The sequence below is a fragment of the Dendrobium catenatum genome, unplaced genomic scaffold, assembly GCF_001605985.2.
Source record: "Dendrobium catenatum unplaced genomic scaffold, ASM160598v2 fragScaff_scaffold_1595, whole genome shotgun sequence".
Lineage (NCBI taxonomy): Eukaryota > Viridiplantae > Streptophyta > Magnoliopsida > Asparagales > Orchidaceae > Dendrobium > Dendrobium catenatum.
The window spans coordinates 2,653,928-2,675,180 of NW_021320057.1; the positions used below are offsets into that span (position 1 = coordinate 2,653,928).

General features: G+C 35.0%; 4 protein-coding genes and 1 long non-coding RNA gene across 6 annotated transcripts; 3 read left to right on the plus strand and 2 right to left on the minus strand.

Annotated features, from left to right (window-relative positions):
* Window positions 1-328: 328 nt before the first annotated feature.
* Window positions 329-1,178, minus strand: LOC110108108 (uncharacterized protein At1g76070; the record flags this gene model as incomplete). The annotated part of the gene is given in 1 exon segment (XM_020838623.2): window positions 329-1,178. A coding segment is annotated over 1 exon segment (660 nt). The 5' UTR covers window positions 1,027-1,178.
* A 6,604-nt stretch (window positions 1,179-7,782) lies between these two features.
* Window positions 7,783-9,768, plus strand: LOC110108104 (disease resistance protein RGA2-like). 2 transcript variants are annotated; one of them, XM_028700807.1, is made up of 2 exons: window positions 7,783-8,591; window positions 8,671-9,768. In XM_028700807.1, the coding sequence occupies exons 1-2, from the start codon at window positions 8,214-8,216 to the stop codon at window positions 9,736-9,738; spliced, it is 1,446 nt and encodes a 481-aa protein (XP_028556640.1). In that variant the 5' UTR covers window positions 7,783-8,213; the 3' UTR covers window positions 9,739-9,768. The 2 variants fall into 2 exon arrangements, with proteins under 2 accessions (XP_028556640.1, XP_020694278.2); XM_020838619.2 differs by having other exon boundaries at window positions 8,680-9,768.
* On the plus strand, window positions 9,766-10,749 carry LOC110108107 (putative disease resistance RPP13-like protein 1). Its single transcript, XM_020838622.2, has one exon. The coding sequence runs from the start codon at window positions 9,799-9,801 to the stop codon at window positions 10,711-10,713; it is 915 nt and encodes a 304-aa protein (XP_020694281.1). The 5' UTR covers window positions 9,766-9,798; the 3' UTR covers window positions 10,714-10,749.
* On the plus strand, window positions 10,722-20,736 carry LOC110108105. Its single transcript, XM_028700831.1, has 5 exons — window positions 10,722-12,595; window positions 12,718-12,746; window positions 16,265-16,684; window positions 16,773-20,511; window positions 20,614-20,736. Exons 1-4 carry the CDS (start codon window positions 10,795-10,797, stop codon window positions 20,481-20,483), a joined length of 5,961 nt encoding a protein of 1,986 aa, XP_028556664.1. The 5' UTR covers window positions 10,722-10,794; the 3' UTR covers window positions 20,484-20,511; window positions 20,614-20,736.
* LOC114581192 lies at window positions 12,679-13,926 on the minus strand. Its single transcript, XR_003703069.1, has 2 exons — window positions 13,479-13,926; window positions 12,679-12,788 (listed from the first exon to the last, which is right to left on the minus strand). It is a non-coding gene; the product is annotated as an uncharacterized LOC114581192 (long non-coding RNA).
* Window positions 20,737-21,253: the final 517 nt, after the last annotated feature.

Consider the following 21,253-nt stretch of genomic DNA (forward strand, 5'->3'; position numbering starts at 1 on the left):
AAATTAATTATGAAATTGGTGTGAGAAATTTTTTTTTACTATTTTAGTTATCAAAAAATAGTTTTTCATCATAGAAATTTTTTTGAAATGATATGATAAAGTAATAAACAAATAAAATAATAATTGTTAAATAAATAGTAAAACAATGAAAAAATTATCCCACACAGACTCTTAATTACAATTCAAAACAAAATAATTTACAGAAAACTACCACCAAATTAACACACAAAATACATGAAGAGAATTTTTGTAGGGAATTTTTTTACTATTATAATAAAAAATAACAGAAGATTCATCATTTTCATTATAATAAAACAATAATTCCCTGTAAAATCTCATTTCCTTAAGCTGCAAATAATAAAATCCTCATTTGTTAACCTCAATCGGCATGAGCGCAGCGATCGATCTCCTCCTCCACAAACCAATCTCCTTGTGCTCCGCCCCCATTACATCGCCGCCTAGCACCAGCGGCGCAGAGTGATAAACATTCATCAGATCTTCTTTCCCCTCCTCATAATCAGAATTCTCCGCCGCTGCAGCTTTCTCCCAATCAAAATCTGCTAGCGACGACGACTCTCGCCTGCTAGCAAACTTTTTCAGATGGCCAAGAGCTGGAGCTGCTGCATCTGTAGCAAGATCCTGTCTTTTTTCTTTCTTCTTCTTCTTCTTTTCTTTCACTTCCATGACTTCCTTATGATCCGGCCTAACTCTTTGGCTAAACATCCGAGTAAGACCAGAAGGGACTTTCTTCTTCTTCCTCTCTTTCGTCCCTGCTGTCTTCTTATGCTTGATTTGGCCTATGCAGGTGACTTTAGGCGAAGTTGGCTCTTCGTCGAAGGCGTCATCGTTCCTCTTTTTATGCCGAGCTTCCGTTGGGATGATCGACGCTATCGGACCTGATAAGCCTCTTATCGTAGACAGTCTTTCGCCTCTAGGACTGTGGGGATTGTTGGTGATGGTAAAAGTTGCAGCTTTTTGGAGATATTTTAACACAATTGTGCCTTTTGATCTTGCTGGCTTCTCCATTGAAGTAATGAAGATCTTCAAGGAGCTTATAATGGAGCAGAGAGAGAGAGAGAAGAGGAGTTTTTAAAAGATGGAAGTTGTTGAAGAGGATAGATGCAATGGTGAGAACGAGAGAGGCGAAATTGGCTTTGAAATGACCAAGAGTTTATATAGAATTATAGATTTTTGAATTGAGATTCATTGAATTTTCTTCAAGCCGGTTCACCAAGATCGACCAGGCAATTATGGTTTACCACGTGCTTGGTGTTTGATGAAGAGGCAACTTGGGATAATTTTCATAATTTTATTTTAAACTAGATTTTTGTTTAATTACAACTTTTTTTTTTCAGAAATTTTTTTTGATGATTTAATATTATAAAATAAGAATAAATTATTTTCCTACCTTCTATAGATTAAAAAAATTTATGAATTTCATTATAATTTTTGATAATTTTTTTTTTTCTTTCAACTCTTAATTAAATAAAATGACTTATAATAGTCATCATCATCACCGGCCACTACGAGCTTCACTAGTTGCTCATGATTCACAATTGCCACCATCGTTGCCTTCCTAATGCTTTCTAATGGCCACCACAACTAGAGATGTCAATATTTGACACAACCCAAAAAATTCAATCCAAATATGTTGAGTTAGGGTAAACTCATTTCAGAAACAGGTTTGGTACGGGATTCCAACCAGTTTGTAAATCGGGTTGGATTCCGGTTGACCCGGAAACCCAAAATCAACCTGGGTTAACCCGAAAACATCGTGCATTGCCATCATCGACTTGTCGTATGCAATTTCGTCATGTCACTGTCAACTCGTCGCCCGTCGTCCGTGTCATCGTCAATTGTAGTCTAACCGTTCATGCCTTGATTGTTGTTGTCTGCATTGTCGTCCGTTCCATCGGTGTCGTCCATGTCTCGTCTGCATCGTAGCATGCTCGAATGTGCTGGTCCGGTCTGGGTTAAAAATTTTGATTCGTTTGCAAAGCAAGGTCAGATTCGGGTTTGGTCAAATAGTAGCTAGTCTAAGGTCGGAACCTAACCCGTGACACAATTTTGACACCCCTAACCACTGCCAGACGTCTGAAGCATGCTATCGTCACTAGCCGCCACTGTTACGAGTAAACCACAAACCACAGTAATTCTTGAGTTTTACTCTACAGTAAGATTACTTATAACTAAATAAAAAGTAATAATCATCTACATATATTTTATACTAATCCAAATACCTTTAATATTTCAAATATATTGTATTTATTATATATTATAATTCATCCAATAAAAGGAATGTTAAAATAAAAATTAATTGATGAAAAAGGGAATGAACATTGGTATTATGAATTTTGAATTTATTTTTATTAAATAAAAATATGGAATGTTTTTTTTTGCTAAATATTTACTCACAATAGGAGATTTTTCTTTAACAATAAGTTCTAATTAAAGGAAAAGGTGAAAAGCTTAGGTGGACTTCGCTTGTTGGAGTTGGATTACATGCGTTCCCATTTTGGACGTTGAAGGAGTCTCTGAACCTTTTTCTCAATTTCAAACTTGCAATCAATTCCCACGTGGAATGCGGCGCTGATTATAATATGAAGATGATAATGTCACATTTTAGTTGTTTGTTAATTTATAATAATATTTTTTTTAATTTGTGTGAAAAAAATTATAAATTTGATGGAAGAAATTTCTTGGCATTAATTCCTAAAAACTTTATCAATTGAAATAATTAATAAGTAATATTAGATGTACTATTTAAACAAATTTATAATTAGAAAACATATTAGTTATACATGATTATATCATTATATGACAATGGATATTTTAAATTCAAATTTAATGATTAATATTACAAAAATGCAATAAATTAATGATTTTTGACACTCACATTATATGAGTGTCAAAAATGGGGGTCGAGTTCGGGTCGAACCTAACACTAAACTGCTACTGTTTAACCCAACCTAAACCCAACCCATTAGATTTTCAAGTTGACACGACCTGACACGAAACCCTAGTATCTGATTTTTACTTTTTCCATTGTACACGGGCTGAGTGGTTAATTGTCCTCCTATGGGAGTCTCGACATCTCGCCTGTGGGAATGCATGAATGGGAGGAAAGCAAATCCTAGTCCGCCAAGGTGTGCCTATGGGACTTTAGTCACTAAGCGACTGAGCATTCACTAATGTGCACGGGCGACACGATGAGCAAGTAGCACCGGCTAGGCCACGAAGGTAGCAGTATGCAAGGTCGGGGCGAGAGCTATGAGGGCAACTGGCGTGCAGAGTTTGGTGGGTCTGCGGGCAAAACCAGATCAAAACCAAGTTAACATCGGGTTTCTAATTGACTCAAACCCAACTTAGAATTCAAAATGGGTCGAAAATTGAGACCCGAACCCATCCAGTCCTTAAAACAAGTTGACCTTAACCCAAAAATTTTGGGTCGTGTTATAGTCGGGTTTTCGAGTCCTGTCAATTTTTGACACCCTTGTATACATATATCGTGTGTGTTATGTTAGAACTTTTGCGGCGGTGGAGAGTGTAACAGTCCAAGCTCATAATTATCGAGATATTGCCCGCTTTAACCTAATAACTTCATAATTTTGTTCCCTATGTGCAACTTTCTAAAATGTCACCAATCCTAGGAGTGCTCATATACGAGCATGCTTAGTTTCGAGTTTCTAACAAAATGTTAACCATTACACCAAAAGATGTATTAATATTTAAGAACCTAGCTTTATTTTCTGAAGGGGTTTTATAATCTCCCCCCATTTAAATAATTAATGTACTCAGTATCTTTAACCCAAAGTTATCCACGAGTCAAATAGGATTCTAAATTTAGAAATCATATCTTCCAGCTTGTGTATTGCTCTAATATTATCTGTAATAATCCAAACTATTAACCACGAGATATTGGCCGTTTTGGCTTAACGAAAACACGGTTTTGTTCATGTTGAGTAACTTCCCAGAAATTCACTCATCGTAAGTTCTCATGTACAATCATTAATTATAAGGAAGCTATTAAGATAATTAAAAAACATGCAATATATTATATGCTATATAGAAAACGCATATTTTTATTAGTATAAGCTATTAATTAATTATCAATTAATGAGATATTATTTTAAGAATGAAGGGTAGTTATGACTAACAAATTACTTAAAAAGTTGGTTTACATCAGATTAGGTACTTCTATTTGCCGACTTGGAAGCACGCAGAATTAATGCCTGCGTTTTTTGACTGCAAATGGGCTGTATTAGTTGAATTATGAAAGAACGACTTGTAACGCTTGTCTGAATACTACTCCGACTAATAAATGGTGATAGGGATTACTCATTTAAATATTTAATTTAGAAGGGCTTATTTGTAAATCTAATTTTTTGTTCCTATCCATCAAAGATAGAAATTTGTCGACTTTTTGATAATTAAATAAAGTCATTGTTGAAGTTCGTTGTTTTTAATCTCAAGAATATCGTTACTACTCCTCTCGCCACTGATAACTACTCCCTTTGTCGATCTCAGATTATCAAGAGCGTTCGCGCCAATGGATTTTGATAAATTTCTTGACTCAACTTCACCCTCTCCGGTGCGGCTGCTGCACCAGTCCGATGTCTCCTTTATCCCTAGCCCACTATACAATCAGTGGATCCTCACGGATCAAAACATGGTCGCAGCTATCTGCTCTACAATCTTTCAATCGGTTCTACCTTAGGTTATCAATCTTGAATCCACTGCGATGATCTGGGCAATGCTTGAAACTAGATTTCAATCCACAAATAGATCCAACGTGATTCAACTAAAGAATGAACTTCATAATGTCTCCCTCAAGAACTCGACAATGACACAATATCTCTCTGAAATCAAATCTTCGGTGGATCAAATTGAATTCATTCAATCAAATTCTTTGAAATGTCTTCTAAAGATTTATCATCAGAAAATTCATCCAATCAAAAATTATTATTACCATGTAATTAAATTGGACATCCGAAAAAGATGAACTCAATGACATCAAAAATACAAATAAGCTCAAATCAAATGTTTGAAGTATGCTTAAAATTTATGAGACATCAATTCAATAATAAAACGATATTAGAATCTTTCATGTTTATTGTTAAAATAAAAATTTTTATGAGATGAATTCAACAGCCCCATAATAACCTAATTAATTTAATATTATTATGACACTTAAATGTTGAAAGATAACTAACATTGGTATTTGATAAAATTCTGTTCTTAGATATTTTAAATATTTTATTTAGTAGCTATTTGGTAGGATGCTTTTAAAAGATATTTATTAAAAAATGCAAAATAATTATACAGAAAATAAATTAAATACGTTTAAATATTTTTGTGGGTTTTATGATCTATTTCAAAAACATTTAAATAAATTCATAAAAAAAAAAAGATAGTTATATGGAAATGGATATCCTAAAATAAAGTCATTAAAATTTTAATATTTATATCAATTATTAATTATTAATTAATATGATTTTTAAAGTATAAATAATTTGAAGATAACACCATTAATCATGTGTAATTATATAATTAATAAATTATTCAAACTTGGCAACATCAGATTAGGTGTGATGTGAAAATATGACTTTTATTTACAGCCTTGGAAGCATGCAGAATTAATGCCTTGTTTTTGGACTGCAAATGAGGAGTCGCAATATAATTTTAAATATAAAAGAAAGACTTTTATGGTAAACTAAATGGTAAAGAGTATGTGCTAATTTAAAAATTTTATTTAGAAGGGTTTATTTGTAAAACTGACTATGCCTAATCCAATTAAGTTGTTGAGATTCAGAATTAGTTGTATTACACACAAATTTAAAATTATTTTATTTCACTTTAAATATTATAACATAAAACATGTTAGTGATGTAAATTTCAGACGACGGCAACAAAAACATCAAGTCTTTGTCCCACTTCGTGGGGCCGGCTACATGAATTATTTTTCTTCATTATGTTATGTTAAAAGTCAAATTCTCGTTTAAATGTTAAAAAGAAAATTTATTTCTAGTATTTTCTAACCAAGTCTTTTTAAGTCTACCTCTACCTTTTTTAATATAAGTCAAATCTAATATCTCTACTTTCCTAATCGGGTCATCGTAGGCCGTCGTTTTATATGACCAAACCATCTAAGGCGACTCTCTATAATCTTATCTTCCACTGGAGCTACACCAACCTTTTCACGTATATGCTCATTTCGTATCTCAAGTACTTATACCTCTCAATAAATACTCATTATCTCTCTTAGAGACCACTCGCATGCAAGCTCGCCAAGCTCAACTACAGGGAGGCCCTACCTCTAAGGGTCACTTTTTTGGATATAATCTTTCTTGTAGCCCTTCAAATTCTAAAAAAATAAAGAGTAATTTAGATAAATTCCATGTTGATTTAAGATTCATAATTTATTTGACCTGTTTAGCTCTCTAGTTTTCTTTCCACTCCCCATCCTCATTCAAATTCCAGCTCACCAGCTTGCCAAATAGGCTTGCTAATATGTAGGGTGTCTCCAAAATATACAATTGGAACACATATATAAATAATATAATATAAAATAAAATAATAAAATGTCGTCGAATGAGGCAACTTTACCGTCCCTCATTTTTCTATGCCAGCTAACTCGCGTTTGTCAAAATCTGTCCCAAATGAAACCTGACAATTTTCGCATTGCTTTGTGAAGATGTTGTAGAGAAAGTAAAATTTAAAAACTATTGTAGAAGTCGTTTTCCTCATACAAACATATTTTAAAAGTAATGTAAAAATGGTAGTCAAAGAAAAATTATATCTACGATCTAAAAAATAAAGCAGTGAGAAAGTTGTCTCGAACGAAGCCAAAGTATTATTCGAGGCACTTCATTAAAATGGTCCCATCTTTGACTCTACATTACTAATTATATCATTATACTTTCATCTCTAGTTGAAAATTGAGCAACAATAATTCATTAACAATTCTAAATTACAAGTTTACAAAATTGGCATATATTTTGTATTGTTTGAGTGGAAGTAAATATCATACAAAGACAAGGAGAAGTCTTTTTTTAAAAAAAAAATTATATTGCAAGGCCGGCTATGTGCCTATGTCTCATAGAGGAATTTTTATTGCGTCCGGTAAAAATACCGAGCATACCTGACGGAATCATTACTCATACAGAGAAATCATTACTCCTCATAGAGAGGAATGTGTTAGAATGAATTAACAGGTTAGGCTCAGATCTGATTCAAAATTAATCCGATTAAAAACAATATTTTAAAAGTAATGTAAAAATAGTAGCCAAATAAAAATTTATCTATGATATAAAAAATAAAGCAATAAGGGCATCTCCAACTGAACTCCAAACGCTTGAATGGCATTCCCGGCCAGCTCCAGCTGAACAGCGAAATTTCCGCTATTTGGCTGCGGGTTTACAGTGGGACGCCAATATTGGCGTTGCACTGCTCATCTCCGTCATTTTTACCTCTCTACCGAACTCACCGCGGAAAAGAAGAGGCGACCGTTACCTGCAAAAGGGTGAAAAATGGAGTCCGATTGAAGATGAATTGTGGCATTTTGCAGTTTCACGGCATTTTGAAGTGAAAAATGAGATTTTAGATTGGAGATGCTCTGAGAAAATTGTCTCAAACGAATCCAAGGTATTATTCGAGGCACTTCATTAAAATGGTCCCATCTTTGACTCTACATTACTAATTATATCGTAGTACTTTCATCTCTAGTTGAAAATTGAGCAACAAGTATTCATTAACAATTCTAAATTACTAGTTTACTTGGCATATATTTTGTATTGTTTGAGTGGAAGCAAATTTCATACAAAGACAAGGAGAAGTCTTTTTTTTAAAAAAAAAAAATTATATTGCAAGGCCGGCTATGTCTCATAGAGAGGAATGTGTTAGAATGAATTAACAGGTTAGGTTCTGATCCTATTCAAAATTAATCCGATTAAAATTTAGTGAGTTTGAATATGACTTGGTTAACTAATAGGTCAGAATTTTTGACAGGAACTCGAGTTGTTTATTAAAAGGGTCATCTTGAATCCGAATTTTTTCAAATAGGAACATTTTTCTACTCTCATATATGGAGTTGGATCCAACCCCAACCTGTTAATATATTCTAATGTCTTTTCGATAAGTTGTTAGCCCGGATAGCCGGCCGAACAATATAAAAAAATGAGAAAAAAAAATCTTTTAAGACGGCAGCACAGTTTATGCAGCCACTATATAAAGCCATAAGAAACTCTATCTCATCTAGTTGGATTGTTTGCTTCTTCTTGATCGCAGCAATGGCAGAATGGTTTGTTGGCCCAATCATGGAGAAGATCATCAATACTTGCTTTGATTACCTGCAAGATCTTGTAGGGCAGACTGGCATGAAGGAGGCACTGGAAAGGCTACAAAAACTCCACCCAATGATTCAATCTGTCATCTTTGCTTGCAACAAAGCGCAGATCATAGATCAAAATCCAGCTCTCAACAGATGGCTATGGCAGCTTCGAGATGCCATTGATGAGGCAGATGATGTGCTCGATGACTTTGAGTACATGAAGCATGAAGAACAGCTGACCAAAAACATGGAGGAAACAGAGGTGCGTTCTCCATCTCCAGCAACTTATTTGAAACTGGTTGCAAATGAATATATTTATTTGATTATCTATTTCTCACTAGCTATATCAGAAAAGAACGGCGTTTTCCAAGGCGAGCTTCCAGGTGATTCAAAGCGCTCGCAAAATTCTCAAAGTTGGCGAAGGTGCTCTCAAGATTGGTCCCAACTTGAAGAGGTTGGAGGAGGTTATGCAGAAACTTGATAAAGTTTCAGCTGAGGTTAGTACTTTTCTTCACCTTTTAGAAAGCACAAAGCAGGAGCAGCAGCGTGAGTTGTGCAAAGAACGTAAAACAGGATCCTTGCCTAGAAATGATCTCATCGGTAGAGGCAAAGATAAGGAGTTTGTTATGCAGTGGTTGAGGAAGCCATCAAATGAGCATCCGGGAACTGATTTGTACAGAAACATTTCTCTTCTATCTATAGTGGGGCATGGTGGTATGGGAAAGACAACTCTCTTACAACATGTCTATGAAGAAGATGAAATGACAAAGGAATTTGATCTTAAAATGTGGGTTTGTGTTTCCAACAACTTTGATGCGAAAAAAGTCATTGCAGATATGTTGGAATCTCTTAAAATGAATAGACCTCCTTTGGATATACTTTATGCACTTCAAAAGAGTCTTAAATATGAGATAATGTCAAAAAAGTTCTTACTTGTGTTGGATGACATTTGGGATGAGCAAAAGGAACGGGATAAAAGTAAATGGGAGAATGTGCTCGCCCCTCTGTCTTGTGGAAGTTTGGGAAGTAAAATTTTGGTAACAACTAGGATGGACTCTGCTACAATGATAATTACAAAAGTGATTAAAAAGAAGAAAGAAACATTAAAATTAGAAGGCTTAGAGGAGGGTGAATGTTTGCAGCTCCTCAACACCCATGCATTTGCTGATGTAGACAATCTTGATGATCATAAAAAGTTAAGATTTATTACTGGACTGATAGTTAAAAAGCTTTCAGGGTCTCCGTTAGCAGCTAAGGTCATGGGTGGTATTCTGAATTCTAATTTGGATGAAATGCATTGGAGAAAAGTTTTCGATTGTGATATTGGAATTATAAAATGGGGTCAAAATGATATCATGTCCGTCTTAAGATTGAGCTATTTATACCTCCCACAACCTCTACAAAATTGATTCACATTTTGTTGCATATACCCACAAGATTATGAATTTGATAAAGATGATTTAGTCCGAATGTGGATTGCATTGGGTTTCATTCAATCAACTTATAATCCAGGAGAGACTATGGAAGATATTGGAGGAAGGTATTTTGATACTTTGGTTAAGAAATCATTTTTTGATAAATATGATAATTATTATAAGATGCATGATTTATTACACGAACTAGCACAATCTGTTTCTGCACAAGAATGCTTCAGAATTGAGGGTGAAAATGAGTTGACCTATAGTATTCCTGAAACTATTCGACACTTGGCTATTAATTCTAACAATTTCGAATTGTTCAAAAATATTGGGAAATTTAAAAATTTGCATTCGCTTCACTTAACCTTCAACGAAGATGATCAAGATTTTGTTGATGTACTTAATAAAATTTTTGAAACATTGAGAACCATCCGCTTGTTGTGCATAAACAATCAACACCTGAAATCGATACCCGAGGGAATTGGACATTTAAGACATCTTCGATATTTAAAGATTGCTAGAACTAGTGTTGCTCAACTGCCAAGATCCTTAAGCAATCTTTATCATTTGATGTTTATAATATATGATAAAGGAGGTTTGTGTATTTGCAAGGATTTCTTGCCAATGAATTTAAATAATCTTTTTAATCTGCGTTACTTGAAATTGCCTTGGGATGTCATTCATGGGATGCATGCGATTGGAAAGCTAAAATCTCTTCAAGGGCTGGATGGGTTTTATGTTAAGAACAAGATTGGTTATAAAATTGGGGAGTTGGAGCATATGAATGATCTTCGCCACTTAAGAATCAAACTTCTTGAAAATGTGAAGGATGCCGAGGAGGCTTGCAGTGCCAAAATATATCAAAAGAGGGATCTCATGGATTTGTCTTTAGAATGGAATCACATTTATGTCAACGATTGGGGTCTTATAAGACCTTGTAGTATGCCAGACAAATCACGAAAATAATTCAATTCTTACTTAGATGTGAAAGTCCTTGACAATCTTCAACCACACAATAGTTTAAAGCAATTGCGGATATATTCATTCATGAGTGTCAGATCTGCAATATGGATGAACAATATAAATTTGATCTCAAATCTAGAGTGCATTCGATTAGAAGAGTGCTTGGAGTGGCAAATTCTTCCACCTTTTGGGCAGCTTCCCTACCTTAAGTTTCTCCTTCTTCGTAACATGCCAAAAGCAAAACTGTTTGACAATAAATTTCATGGAAATGGCAAGGTTTGCCTCTTTCCATCACTGAAGGTGCTAGAAATTGAAAAATTGGAAGTATTAGAGGATTGGTTTGATGCAGCAGCAGTAGCAGATGTTGATTGTTTGTTTCCTTGCTTAACTGAACTGTACCTAAGAGACTGCCCACATTTGCAAGAGCTTCCCTTTTTGCCTCCTAAGCTCAAGAAATTGGAGATTGATAACATTGGGTGGAAAGATTTTTATTGGCTTCAATGTGCTAGCAATGGTTGCATCCAAGAGCTAAAAATTACAAAGAATGATGAGTTGGTTTCATTTCCAATTGAGGCAGAGCAGTGGTTTCTTCAAGCTAGTTCATCACTTCATAAGTTGTACTTTATGGGGCTCAAATCCCTACAGTTTCTTCCTTCCTCCTTGGCAAGCCTCTCCTCACTTAAGATTTTACATGTGATAAATGCTCCTCAACTCCAAATGTTGTCGAACATCCCTGCCTCTCTGAAAAAATTGGAACTTGGTAATCTCGATACATTGCAATGCCTGCCATCTTCTTTGTCCATCTCTTCTCTTGAGGTCATTTATTTATTCAGCATTCCTCTCCTCAAATCATTGCCAGACCTCCCTCCTTCTTTGCGTTCGATGAAAATTTACCTTGAGAACCTGTGTTGCTGGCCTGCTTGCCTTCCTAGCCTTTCTTATCTCCAAAAAATTAGTATTAGTTATGCTCCTCACCTTCAAGAATTGCCAGAACTCCCTTCATCCCTTTGTGAACTGAGCTTTATAACTCTTGAATCCCTACAAACTCTCCCTTCCTCATTGACAAGCCTCTCTTCACTTGAGATTCTATCCATAATTGATGTTACTCAACTTCGGCTACTGCCAAACTTTCCAACCTCTCTAGAACGATTATCACTTAGAAATATCAAATCATTACAGTGTTTGCCATCTTCTTTGGCGTCCATATGTTCTCTCAAGTATCTTTATTTAGCGGACATTCCGCTCCTCAAATCATTGCCTGATTTCCCTCCTCCTTTGTGTTGGCTTCACCTATGTGACCTTGAGAATCTAGATTGCTTGCCTTCTAGCTTGTCCAGCCTTTCTTCTCTCCAAAAAATTAATATTGATAAAGTTCCTTTGCTCCAAGAATTACCAAACCTCCCTTCATCCCTTTGTCAATTAGCATTTACAAAGCTTAAATCTCTGCAGTTATTGCCAAATATCCCCGCCTCTCTAGAAGAATTAAGCCTTTCAGGTCTCGAAGCATTGCAGTTCCTGCCATCTTCTTTGTCCATCTCTTCCCTCAAAAGACTTCACTTGACAGAAATTCCGCTCCTAAAATCATTGCCAGACCTTCCTCCCAATTTGAAATATCTGTTCATCAATAATCTTCCTCAGCTCCAACTATTGCCAAATATCCCCGCCTCTCTAAAAGAATTAAGCCTTTCAGGTCTCGAAGCATTGCAGTGCCTGTCATCTTCTTTGTCCATCTCTTCCCTCAAAAGACTTCACTTAAGAAGAATCCCGCTGCTAAAATCATTGCCAGACTTTCCTCCCGGCTTAAAATCAAAAGACTTCTTTGTCGAAGACTGTCATCGAGAGTTGATGGAGCGATATCAAAGTTTTTACAAACCCACCTTGATTAGCAGAAGATTGCTCCCATGAGTGCGGATGCGGTAAATATATTTCTAACACGTAAGGCCAATGAATGCTACTAATTCAACCCAATTCAATAAAACTTGCTCAACTTTATTTGAATATTTGCAGATGATTACAATGTAAAATTTATTGGCAAAGTAAGCGAATCATGAAGAGGAACCAAGCGTCAGATGAATGACCTGTATGCAATACTCAGACAGGAAATAGAGGAAGAGAAACTATGTACATATATAGATTATGAGTTGTATATTTGTAGTATGCAAGCTGGACTTGTTTATTTTGTTGTATCCAAATGATATGCACACTTACTGTAATAACAAATAAGTGTGGTTTTGATGAAGAACTTACTGATCATGGAAATTGTATTTATTAATCTCGCATCTATTATATTATAATAATTCTTACTACTGAGTGAAAAGAAAACTTGCAGCTTGCATGTTTCATATTAATATTTTTTGCATAATCAAAATCATAACCTAACCTTTCATTTGAAAAAAAAAATCTTAAAATTTCATATGTTGTTATTTATTTTTATGACTTATTTAAAAAAATGATAATTCAATATTTTTTCACTATTTCAAACTAAATTTAAACCAAACAAAGGCCAAACAAGAACAAACAAATAAATTTTCAAATGTGTCAAACACAAACAAACAATAAGCTCGCTCAAATTAGGCTCTTATTGAATTCATTTTATTATTGGTTGATGCTTAAGGGTATAAATAATCTAAATTGACCTTAATACTATACTAATGAAGTTCATTCATTTATTTTCTTGGTCAGTTTTTTTATTTCTCTTTCTTTTTGTTGAACTCCAACAGATAATCCAAAGAAAGAAAACAAAAAAAATTTAAATGCCTCTGCCATACCTGTACCAAATCGTGCGTTAATCCCTCCGAATTTGTTCACACAGCGCCGCTTGCATCTCTTCCCAGAAATTTCGCCCTCAATTGCACCCATTCGCGTTGATAAAACGAAGAACAAGGCTTCGTTTTCTCCTTACCCACGCAGAACTCCCAGACCTGCGACCTCCCTTCTCTGCTCTAAATCGAAGCCTCCATCCCTTCCTCCCGTCAAAGCCTTCCATCTCCTCAAGCCGACGCCGAACCTCATCTTCCTCTGTCTGCAAGACGAAGCACTGCCGAAGCTACAACTCCTCCGACCTTCCTCTCTAATCTAGCCGAAGCCCTAGGCTCTTCTTGCCGTAAGCAACTCCTCATCTTCCTGCAGCCGACCCTCTCCCACCTAACCTCCTCCTTGCCGACTCCTCTAAAATTTCTGTTCCAACTCTCCTCTTCATCCCTACCCGACACTTACTCTAACTTAGCTTAGAGGTATTTTTTTAATTACCATTTTTTTACTTAAGTAATAATAGTAATTGTATTTATATTATTATTATTGATATTATTAGTTATTATAACTAATCACTGTTATTAATAGTTGATAATATATATCATTATATAGATAAAAAAAAAAAGAGAGAGAGAGGAGTAAAAAAAGAAGGCTCTCCGAATTTTGTCTAAAAATGCACAATACTTGGACAATTACAATGTAATTTGTTTGGACTTAATTTGAACAATTATTAAACTAATTCAAACTTCAACAATTGACAAAAGAACATGGATCAAATGAAACTACTTCGACACATAGATTGGATAACAAGGGATCATATTTGGACTTGAGTTGGGACCAACGACAAATTGAACTTGAACTTAAATCAAGATGGCAACAAATCAAAATTATACTCAAAATGAGATCATAATTTATAACAAGATCCAAATTAGGTGCAAGAGAAAATATATGAAATTTGTGGTGAATGAAAGACTTGCAAACACCACTTGCTTATAAATAGTGATGAATCACATGACTTCTTTGCCATGATCATTGATCAACACTTATCAAAGATTACATGTGAGCTATTTGCAAACAAATGCATAAAGATGTTCCAACAAGCACTTCAAATCACATGGAAGTAGTGATGATTGAAGTGTCACATTTTGTATTGATCTTGCAAATAGGCATATCAAACCATGATGCACATAATGACTCCTACAAGTGTAAAAGAACATGAAATGAATATCAATATTTTCCTCCAATCAACGATGACTAGCTCGTAGATAAATAAAATAGTTATATATAAATGCTGAAGGTAGACATACAATGAACCTAATGAAATTGCTTGCAAGCAATGATGCAAGACATGTAATTAATATCAAAGGGTATCATTACCTGTTAAAATGCAAACAATAATAATTGATTTCTACCAAGGATATGTGATCTAGTTGCAAGTAGATGCACTTGAATATCTCAACAAGCGCTACAAATAATATGCCAATGATAGAAACATCCTTATCAATCTTGCAAGAAGACATAGTAGTCATTACAAACAATGAAATCTCTTGTCTACAAACTCAATGCAACATGCAATGACTGTAGAGATACTTCTACAATTAATAGCAATTCAGAGTTAAGAAAATGTATTAATTTCCTGAAGGTCATGATGAGTAGATTACAATGATTGCAAAAGTGCCCTCACGGTCAACATGTATGGAGAAATTGACAATAAATGCAAGCTCCCATGAGCTACTATAGAAGAACCCTCATACACATCACAAGCAAAATACATAAGGAACGCGATAAGTATGAACACATACGAGCAGTGCTAGAAGATCTGCATTAAATGTGGCTAGCCCGTGGATAACAACAGAAGACTTGTAATGGGTACATTGATTATGCTTACAAGTCGTGGTACTAGGTTGTCTCAAGTATGATGAATCCTCCTACAATTATGGATGGAGAAATTAAAGCTGATTGCAACTTAATTGGGGCTAATTAAGATTTATAATTTTAGATTAGATTGAGTGTCATTAATGTCAAATGAAATGATGTCTTTAAAAAAAAATAATTATTTCTTGTCCACAAACATTATTTCCATTAATCAAATGAAACAAACTTTAAAAGGGACCATCAATCTGAAGCAACAAAATACTTTTACTTTTTGCAAAGCAAGAAAAGAACGTCACATGCACAAAGATAGACTTGTCGGCCACTTGGTTTTGTAGGTCCACATGCTAGCTATTAATTAGCCTAAATTAATTATCCATTAAAAAATATATATTTTTTAGATAAAATTGTAGAAATGGTTGTTATGTTCTCTTTCAATATATATATATATATATATACTCCTGGACGCAACAATAATAGCTATTAAATTTATTTTGAGATAAATATATTATTAAATATTGATTATAAAGTATCTCAAAAATCATTTAAAAAATTAATGATGAAAAAAATGATTAAACATACATGAAAATAGCATGACTCATTTGAATCTTATTTCCTTTTCTCTAACACCTTTTGTTCATTTTAACTTGTAAATAAAAAATCAAGCATGTTCAATAGTATAAATAATATGAATTATATGATGATTTTTTAAAATTTTTATCCAAATTTATTCAAATATATTATATAAATAATATGAATTAGTATCAAATTATTCATCATAAGCACTTATTTGCACAGTGCTGCAGATAAAAAAACATTCATTTTCTTAATTTATATATAAATATTAAATAAAATAATAATATTCCAATCAAAATCAAACATCTGGATCTCATTTATTTTAAAATACATTCATTTTCTTATTTTATAACAGAGACTTAGAGTCAACTTACCGACTACGCGGCAGCTTCGTCTTCTCTCTCGGTCATTAGCCACCTCTCACTCTCTCTCGTCAAGTTTGATTGTTTGCTTCTTCTTGATCGAAGCCATGGCAGAATGGTTTTTTGGCCCAATCATGGAGAAGATCAGAAACACTTGCTTTGATTACCTGCAAGATCAAGTTGGATTGCACACTGACATGAAGGAGGCGCTGGAAAGGCTACAAACACTCCACCCCATGATTCAATCTGTCATCTTTTCTTGCAACAAAGCGCAGATCATAGATCAAAACCCAGCTCTCAACAGATGGCTATGGCAGCTTCGAGAAGCCATTGATGAGGCAGATGATGTGCTCGATGACTTTGAGTACATGAAACATGAGGAACAGCTGACCAAAAACAATGATGAAACAAAGGTGCGGTCTCTATCATCAACTACCTATTTGAAACTGCTTGCAAATAAATATATTTATTTGATGATCTATTTCTCACTCATTTTATCAGAAAAGAAAGGCGTCTTCCAGCGCGAGCTTCCTGATTGAAAGTTTTCGCAAAATTTTCATAGCTAGTGACCGTGCTATCAAAATGCATCCCAACTTGAACAGACTGAAGGAGGTTGTGCAGAAACTTGATAAAGTTTCAGCTGAGGTTAGTACTTTTCTTCATCTTTTAGAAAGTACAAAGCAGGAGCAGCAGGAGCAGCAGCGTGAGTTGTACAAAGCACGTGAAACAGGATCCTTGCCTAGAAATGATCTCATCGGTAGAGGCAAAGATAAGGAGTTTGTTATGCAGTGGTTGAGGAAGCCATCAAATGAGCATCGGGGAACTGATTTGTACAGAAACATTTCTCTTCTATCTATAGTGGGGCATGGTGGTATGGGAAAGACTACTCTCTTGCAACATGTCTATGAAGAAGATGAAATGACAGAGGAATTTGATCTTAAAATGTGGGTTTGTGTTTCCAACAACTTTGATGCGCAAAAAGTCATTGCAGATATGTTGCAATCTATTCAAAAGGAGAAGCCTAATTTGGATTCACTTGATCCACTTCAAGGGAAACTTAAGGAGGAGGTGATGTCCAAAAGGTTCTTACTGGTCCTTGATGACATTTGGGGTGAGGAGGAGGAACGGGATAAAAGTAAATGGGAGAATGTGCTCGCCCCTTTGTCTTGTGGAAGTTTGGGAAGTAAAATTTTGGTAACAACTCGGATGGACTCTGCTGCATCGATAATTGCAAAAGTGATTAAAAAGAAGAAAGAAACATTGACATTACAAGGCTTAGATGAGGATGAATGTTTGCAGCTCCTCAACACCTATGCATTTGCTGATGTAGAGAATCTTGATGATCATAAAAAGTTAAGATTTATTACTGGACAGATAGCTAAAAAGCTTTCGGGGTCTCCGTTAGCAGCAAAGGTCATGGGCGGTATTCTGAATTCTAATTTGGATGAAATGCATTGGAGGAAAGTTTTGGATTGTGATACTGGAATTATAAAATTGGGTCAAAATGATATCATGCCGGTCTTAAGATTGAGCTATGTATACCTCCCACAACCTCTACAAAGTTGTTTCACATTTTGTTGCATATTCCAACAAGATCATGAATTTGATAAAGATGATTTAGTCCGAATGTGGATTGCATTGGGTTTCATTCAGTCATCTTATAATCAAGGAGAAACTTTGGAGGATATTGGAGGAAGGTATTTTGATACTTTGGTTAAGAAATCATTTTTTGATAAATATGGTAATTTTTACAAAATGCATGATTTATTACAAGAACTGGCACAATATATTTCTGCACAAGAATGCTTCAAAATTGCGGGTGAAAATGAGTTGTCTTGTAGAATTCCTGAAACCATTCGACACTTGGCTGTTAAAACTAACAATCTAGAAGTGGTCAGAAAGATTGAGAAATTCAAAAATTTGCGTTCACTTCACTTAACTTATAGCAAAGGTGGTCAAGATTTTATTGATGTACTTACTAAAATTTTTGAAACATTGAGAAGCATTCGCTTGTTGTGCATAGACAATATACTCCTTACAATGATACCCGAGGCAATTGGATATTTAAGACATCTTCGATATTTGAAGATTGGCATGAGTAGTGTTGTTCAACTGCCAAGATCCTTGAGCAATCTTTATCACTTGATGTTTATAATATATGATAAAGGAGTTTTGCATATTAAAAATGATTTCTTACCGAAGGATTTAAATAATCTTTTTAATCTACGTGACTTGAAATTGACTTGGGATGTCATTCCTGGGATGCATGGGATTGGAAAGCTAAAATCTCTTCAAAGGCTAGATGGGTTTTATATTAAGAATGAAATTGGTTATAAAATTGGGGAGTTAGAGCATATGAATGATCTTCGCCAGTTAAGAATCAAACTTCTTCAAAATGTGAAGGATGCCGAGGAGGCTTGTAGTGCCAAATTATATCAGAAGAGGAATCTCATGGATTTGTCTTTAGAATGGAATGGCCATCATTGGGGGCGTTCTATATCAACTTATACATTTAATACTATACCAACATCACGACGAAGTTTTGATCCTTACTTAGATGAGAAAGTGCTTGACAATCTTCAACCACACAATAGTTTAAAGCAATTGCGGATATATTCATTCATGGGTGCCAGATCTGCAATATGGATGAACGATATAAATTTGATCTCAAATCTAGAATACATTCGACTAGATGAGTGCTTGGAGTGGCAAACTCTTCCACCTTTTGGGCAGCTTCCATTCCTTAAGTCGCTCATTCTTCGTGACATGCCGAAAGTGAAACGGCTTGATAATAAATTTTATGCAAATGGCAAAGATTGCTTCTTTCCATCACTAAAGGTGCTACATATTGATAAATTGCAAGTATTAGAGGAATTGTTTGATGCAGTATCAGTAGCAGAAGGTGACTGTTTGTTTCCTTGCTTAATTGAACTGTTCCTAAAAGACTGCCAAAATTTGCAAGAGTTGCCCTTTTTGCCTCCTAAGCTCAAAAAATTGGAGATTGATAACATTAGGTGGAAAGATTTTAATTGGCTTCAATGTGCTAGCAACTCTTGCATCCAAGAGCTGATAATTAAAAGGAATGATGAGTTGGCTTCATTTCCAATTGAGGCAGAGCAGTGGTTTCATCAAGTTAGTTCATCCCTTCATACGTTGTACTTTTTGTATCTCAAATCCCTGGTGTCGCTTCCTTCCTCCTTGCCAAGCCTCTCCTCACTTAAGGTTCTACGCGTGAGAAATGCTCCTCAACTCCAAATGTTGCCGAACATCCCTGCCTCTCTGGAACAATTAGTACTTTATAAACTCGAATCATTGCAATGCTTGCCATCTTCTTTGTCCATCTCTTCTCTCACGGTCCTTGATTTAGAAAGCATTCCTCTCCTCAAATCATTGCCAGACCTCCCTCCCTCTTTGCGTTCGATGAGAATTTATTGTGAGAACCTGTATTGCTTGCCTTCTTGCCTTCGTAGCCTTACTTATCTCCAAAACATTATTATTAGTGATGCTCACCTCAAGGAATTACCAGAACTCCCTTCATCCCTTTGTGAACTGAAATTTACAGATCTTGAATCACTACAATCTCTGCCTTCTTCTTTGACAAGCCTCTCTTCACTTGAGACTCTATCCATAATTAGTGTTAATCAACTTCGGCTACTGCCAAACTTTCCCACCTCTATAAAAAAATTACAACTTATAGACCTCCAATCATTACAATGTTTGCCATCTTCTTTGTCGTCCATCTATTCTCTTAAGTATCTTCTTTTAGAGGACATTCCACTCCTCAAATCATTGCCAAACTTCCCTCCTTTTTTATGTTGGCTAATCCTACGTGACCTTAAGAACCTAGATTGCTTGCCTTCTTGCTTGTCCAGTCTTTCTTCTCTCCAAGATATTACAATTATGGATGTTCGTCGGCTCCAAGAATTACCAAACCTCCCTTCATCCCTTTGTAAGCTACAATTGATAGGGCTGAAATCTCTGCAGTTATTGCCAAACATCCCCACCTCTCTGAAACATTTAGACCTTTCATATCTCAAAGCATTACAGTGCCTGCCATCTTCTTTGTCCACCTCTTCCCTCAAAAGTCTTTACTTACAAGGAAATCCACTCCTAAAATCATTGCCAGACCTCCCTCCCAGTTTGCATTCTCTATTAATCAGGTACTGTGATCCAGAATTGATGGAGCGATATAAAAGTTTTAAAGGATCCTGATTAGCAGAAGATTGCTCACCTGCATGTGGTCAGTATATTTCTAACCCGTAAGGCCAATGAATGCTGGTAATTAATTACTACTTTAACCCAATTCAATAAAACTTACTCAACTTTATTTGAATATTTGCAGATGATCAGAATGTAAATTTTGTTGGCAGAGTAAGCAAATCATAAAGTGGATCCAAGCATCAGATGAATGACCTGTATGCAATACTCTAGCAGGAAACTGAGGAAGAGAAACTATGTACATGTATTTGTAGTATGCAAGCTGGACATGTTCATTTTGTTGTATCCAAATGACCTGCACACTTATTGTAATAACCAAAAAATTGTGGTTTTGATGAAGAGCTTGCTGATCATGGAAATTGTATTTTATTAATCTTGCATTCATTATTTTATAGTAATTTTTCCTACTGAGCCAAGAGAAATGATTTTTTATGACTATATTTTAATAATAAATTTGTTATTTATTTTTATGATTTATTTAAAAAAGTTGAAATATAATATTTTTTTAACTATTTCAAACTAAATGCAAACCAAACACAAGCCACATGAGAACAAACATGCTATTCACAAACATGTGCTATACTCTTTACAAAGAATTTTTCAAATGTGACAAACATGAATAAATAATGAACTCGTTCAAATTAGGCTTTCATTGAATTCATTTTATTATTGGTTGATGCTTAGGACTATAAATATTCTAAATCACCACCCACGCCCCCAAAGCAGTTGCCGTGTGTTGGTTCTTATGCATTTGGAGACGACAT

Coding starts and splice junctions, on each gene's coding strand:
- LOC110108104 (XM_028700807.1), top strand. CDS start 8,214: ATGCAGCCACTATATAAAGCCATAAGAAACTCTATCTCATCTAGTTGG. Junction 8,592..8,670: donor AAAACATGGAGGAAACAGAG/GTGCGTTCTCCA, acceptor ATTTCTCACTAG/CTATATCAGAAAAGAACGGC.
- LOC110108107 (XM_020838622.2), top strand. CDS start 9,799: ATGTGGATTGCATTGGGTTTCATTCAATCAACTTATAATCCAGGAGAG.
- LOC110108105 (XM_028700831.1), top strand. CDS start 10,795: ATGAGTGTCAGATCTGCAATATGGATGAACAATATAAATTTGATCTCA. Junction 12,596..12,717: donor TTACAAACCCACCTTGATTA/GCAGAAGATTGC, acceptor GAATATTTGCAG/ATGATTACAATGTAAAATTT. Junction 12,747..16,264: donor ATGTAAAATTTATTGGCAAA/GTAAGCGAATCA, acceptor ATTTTATAACAG/AGACTTAGAGTCAACTTACC.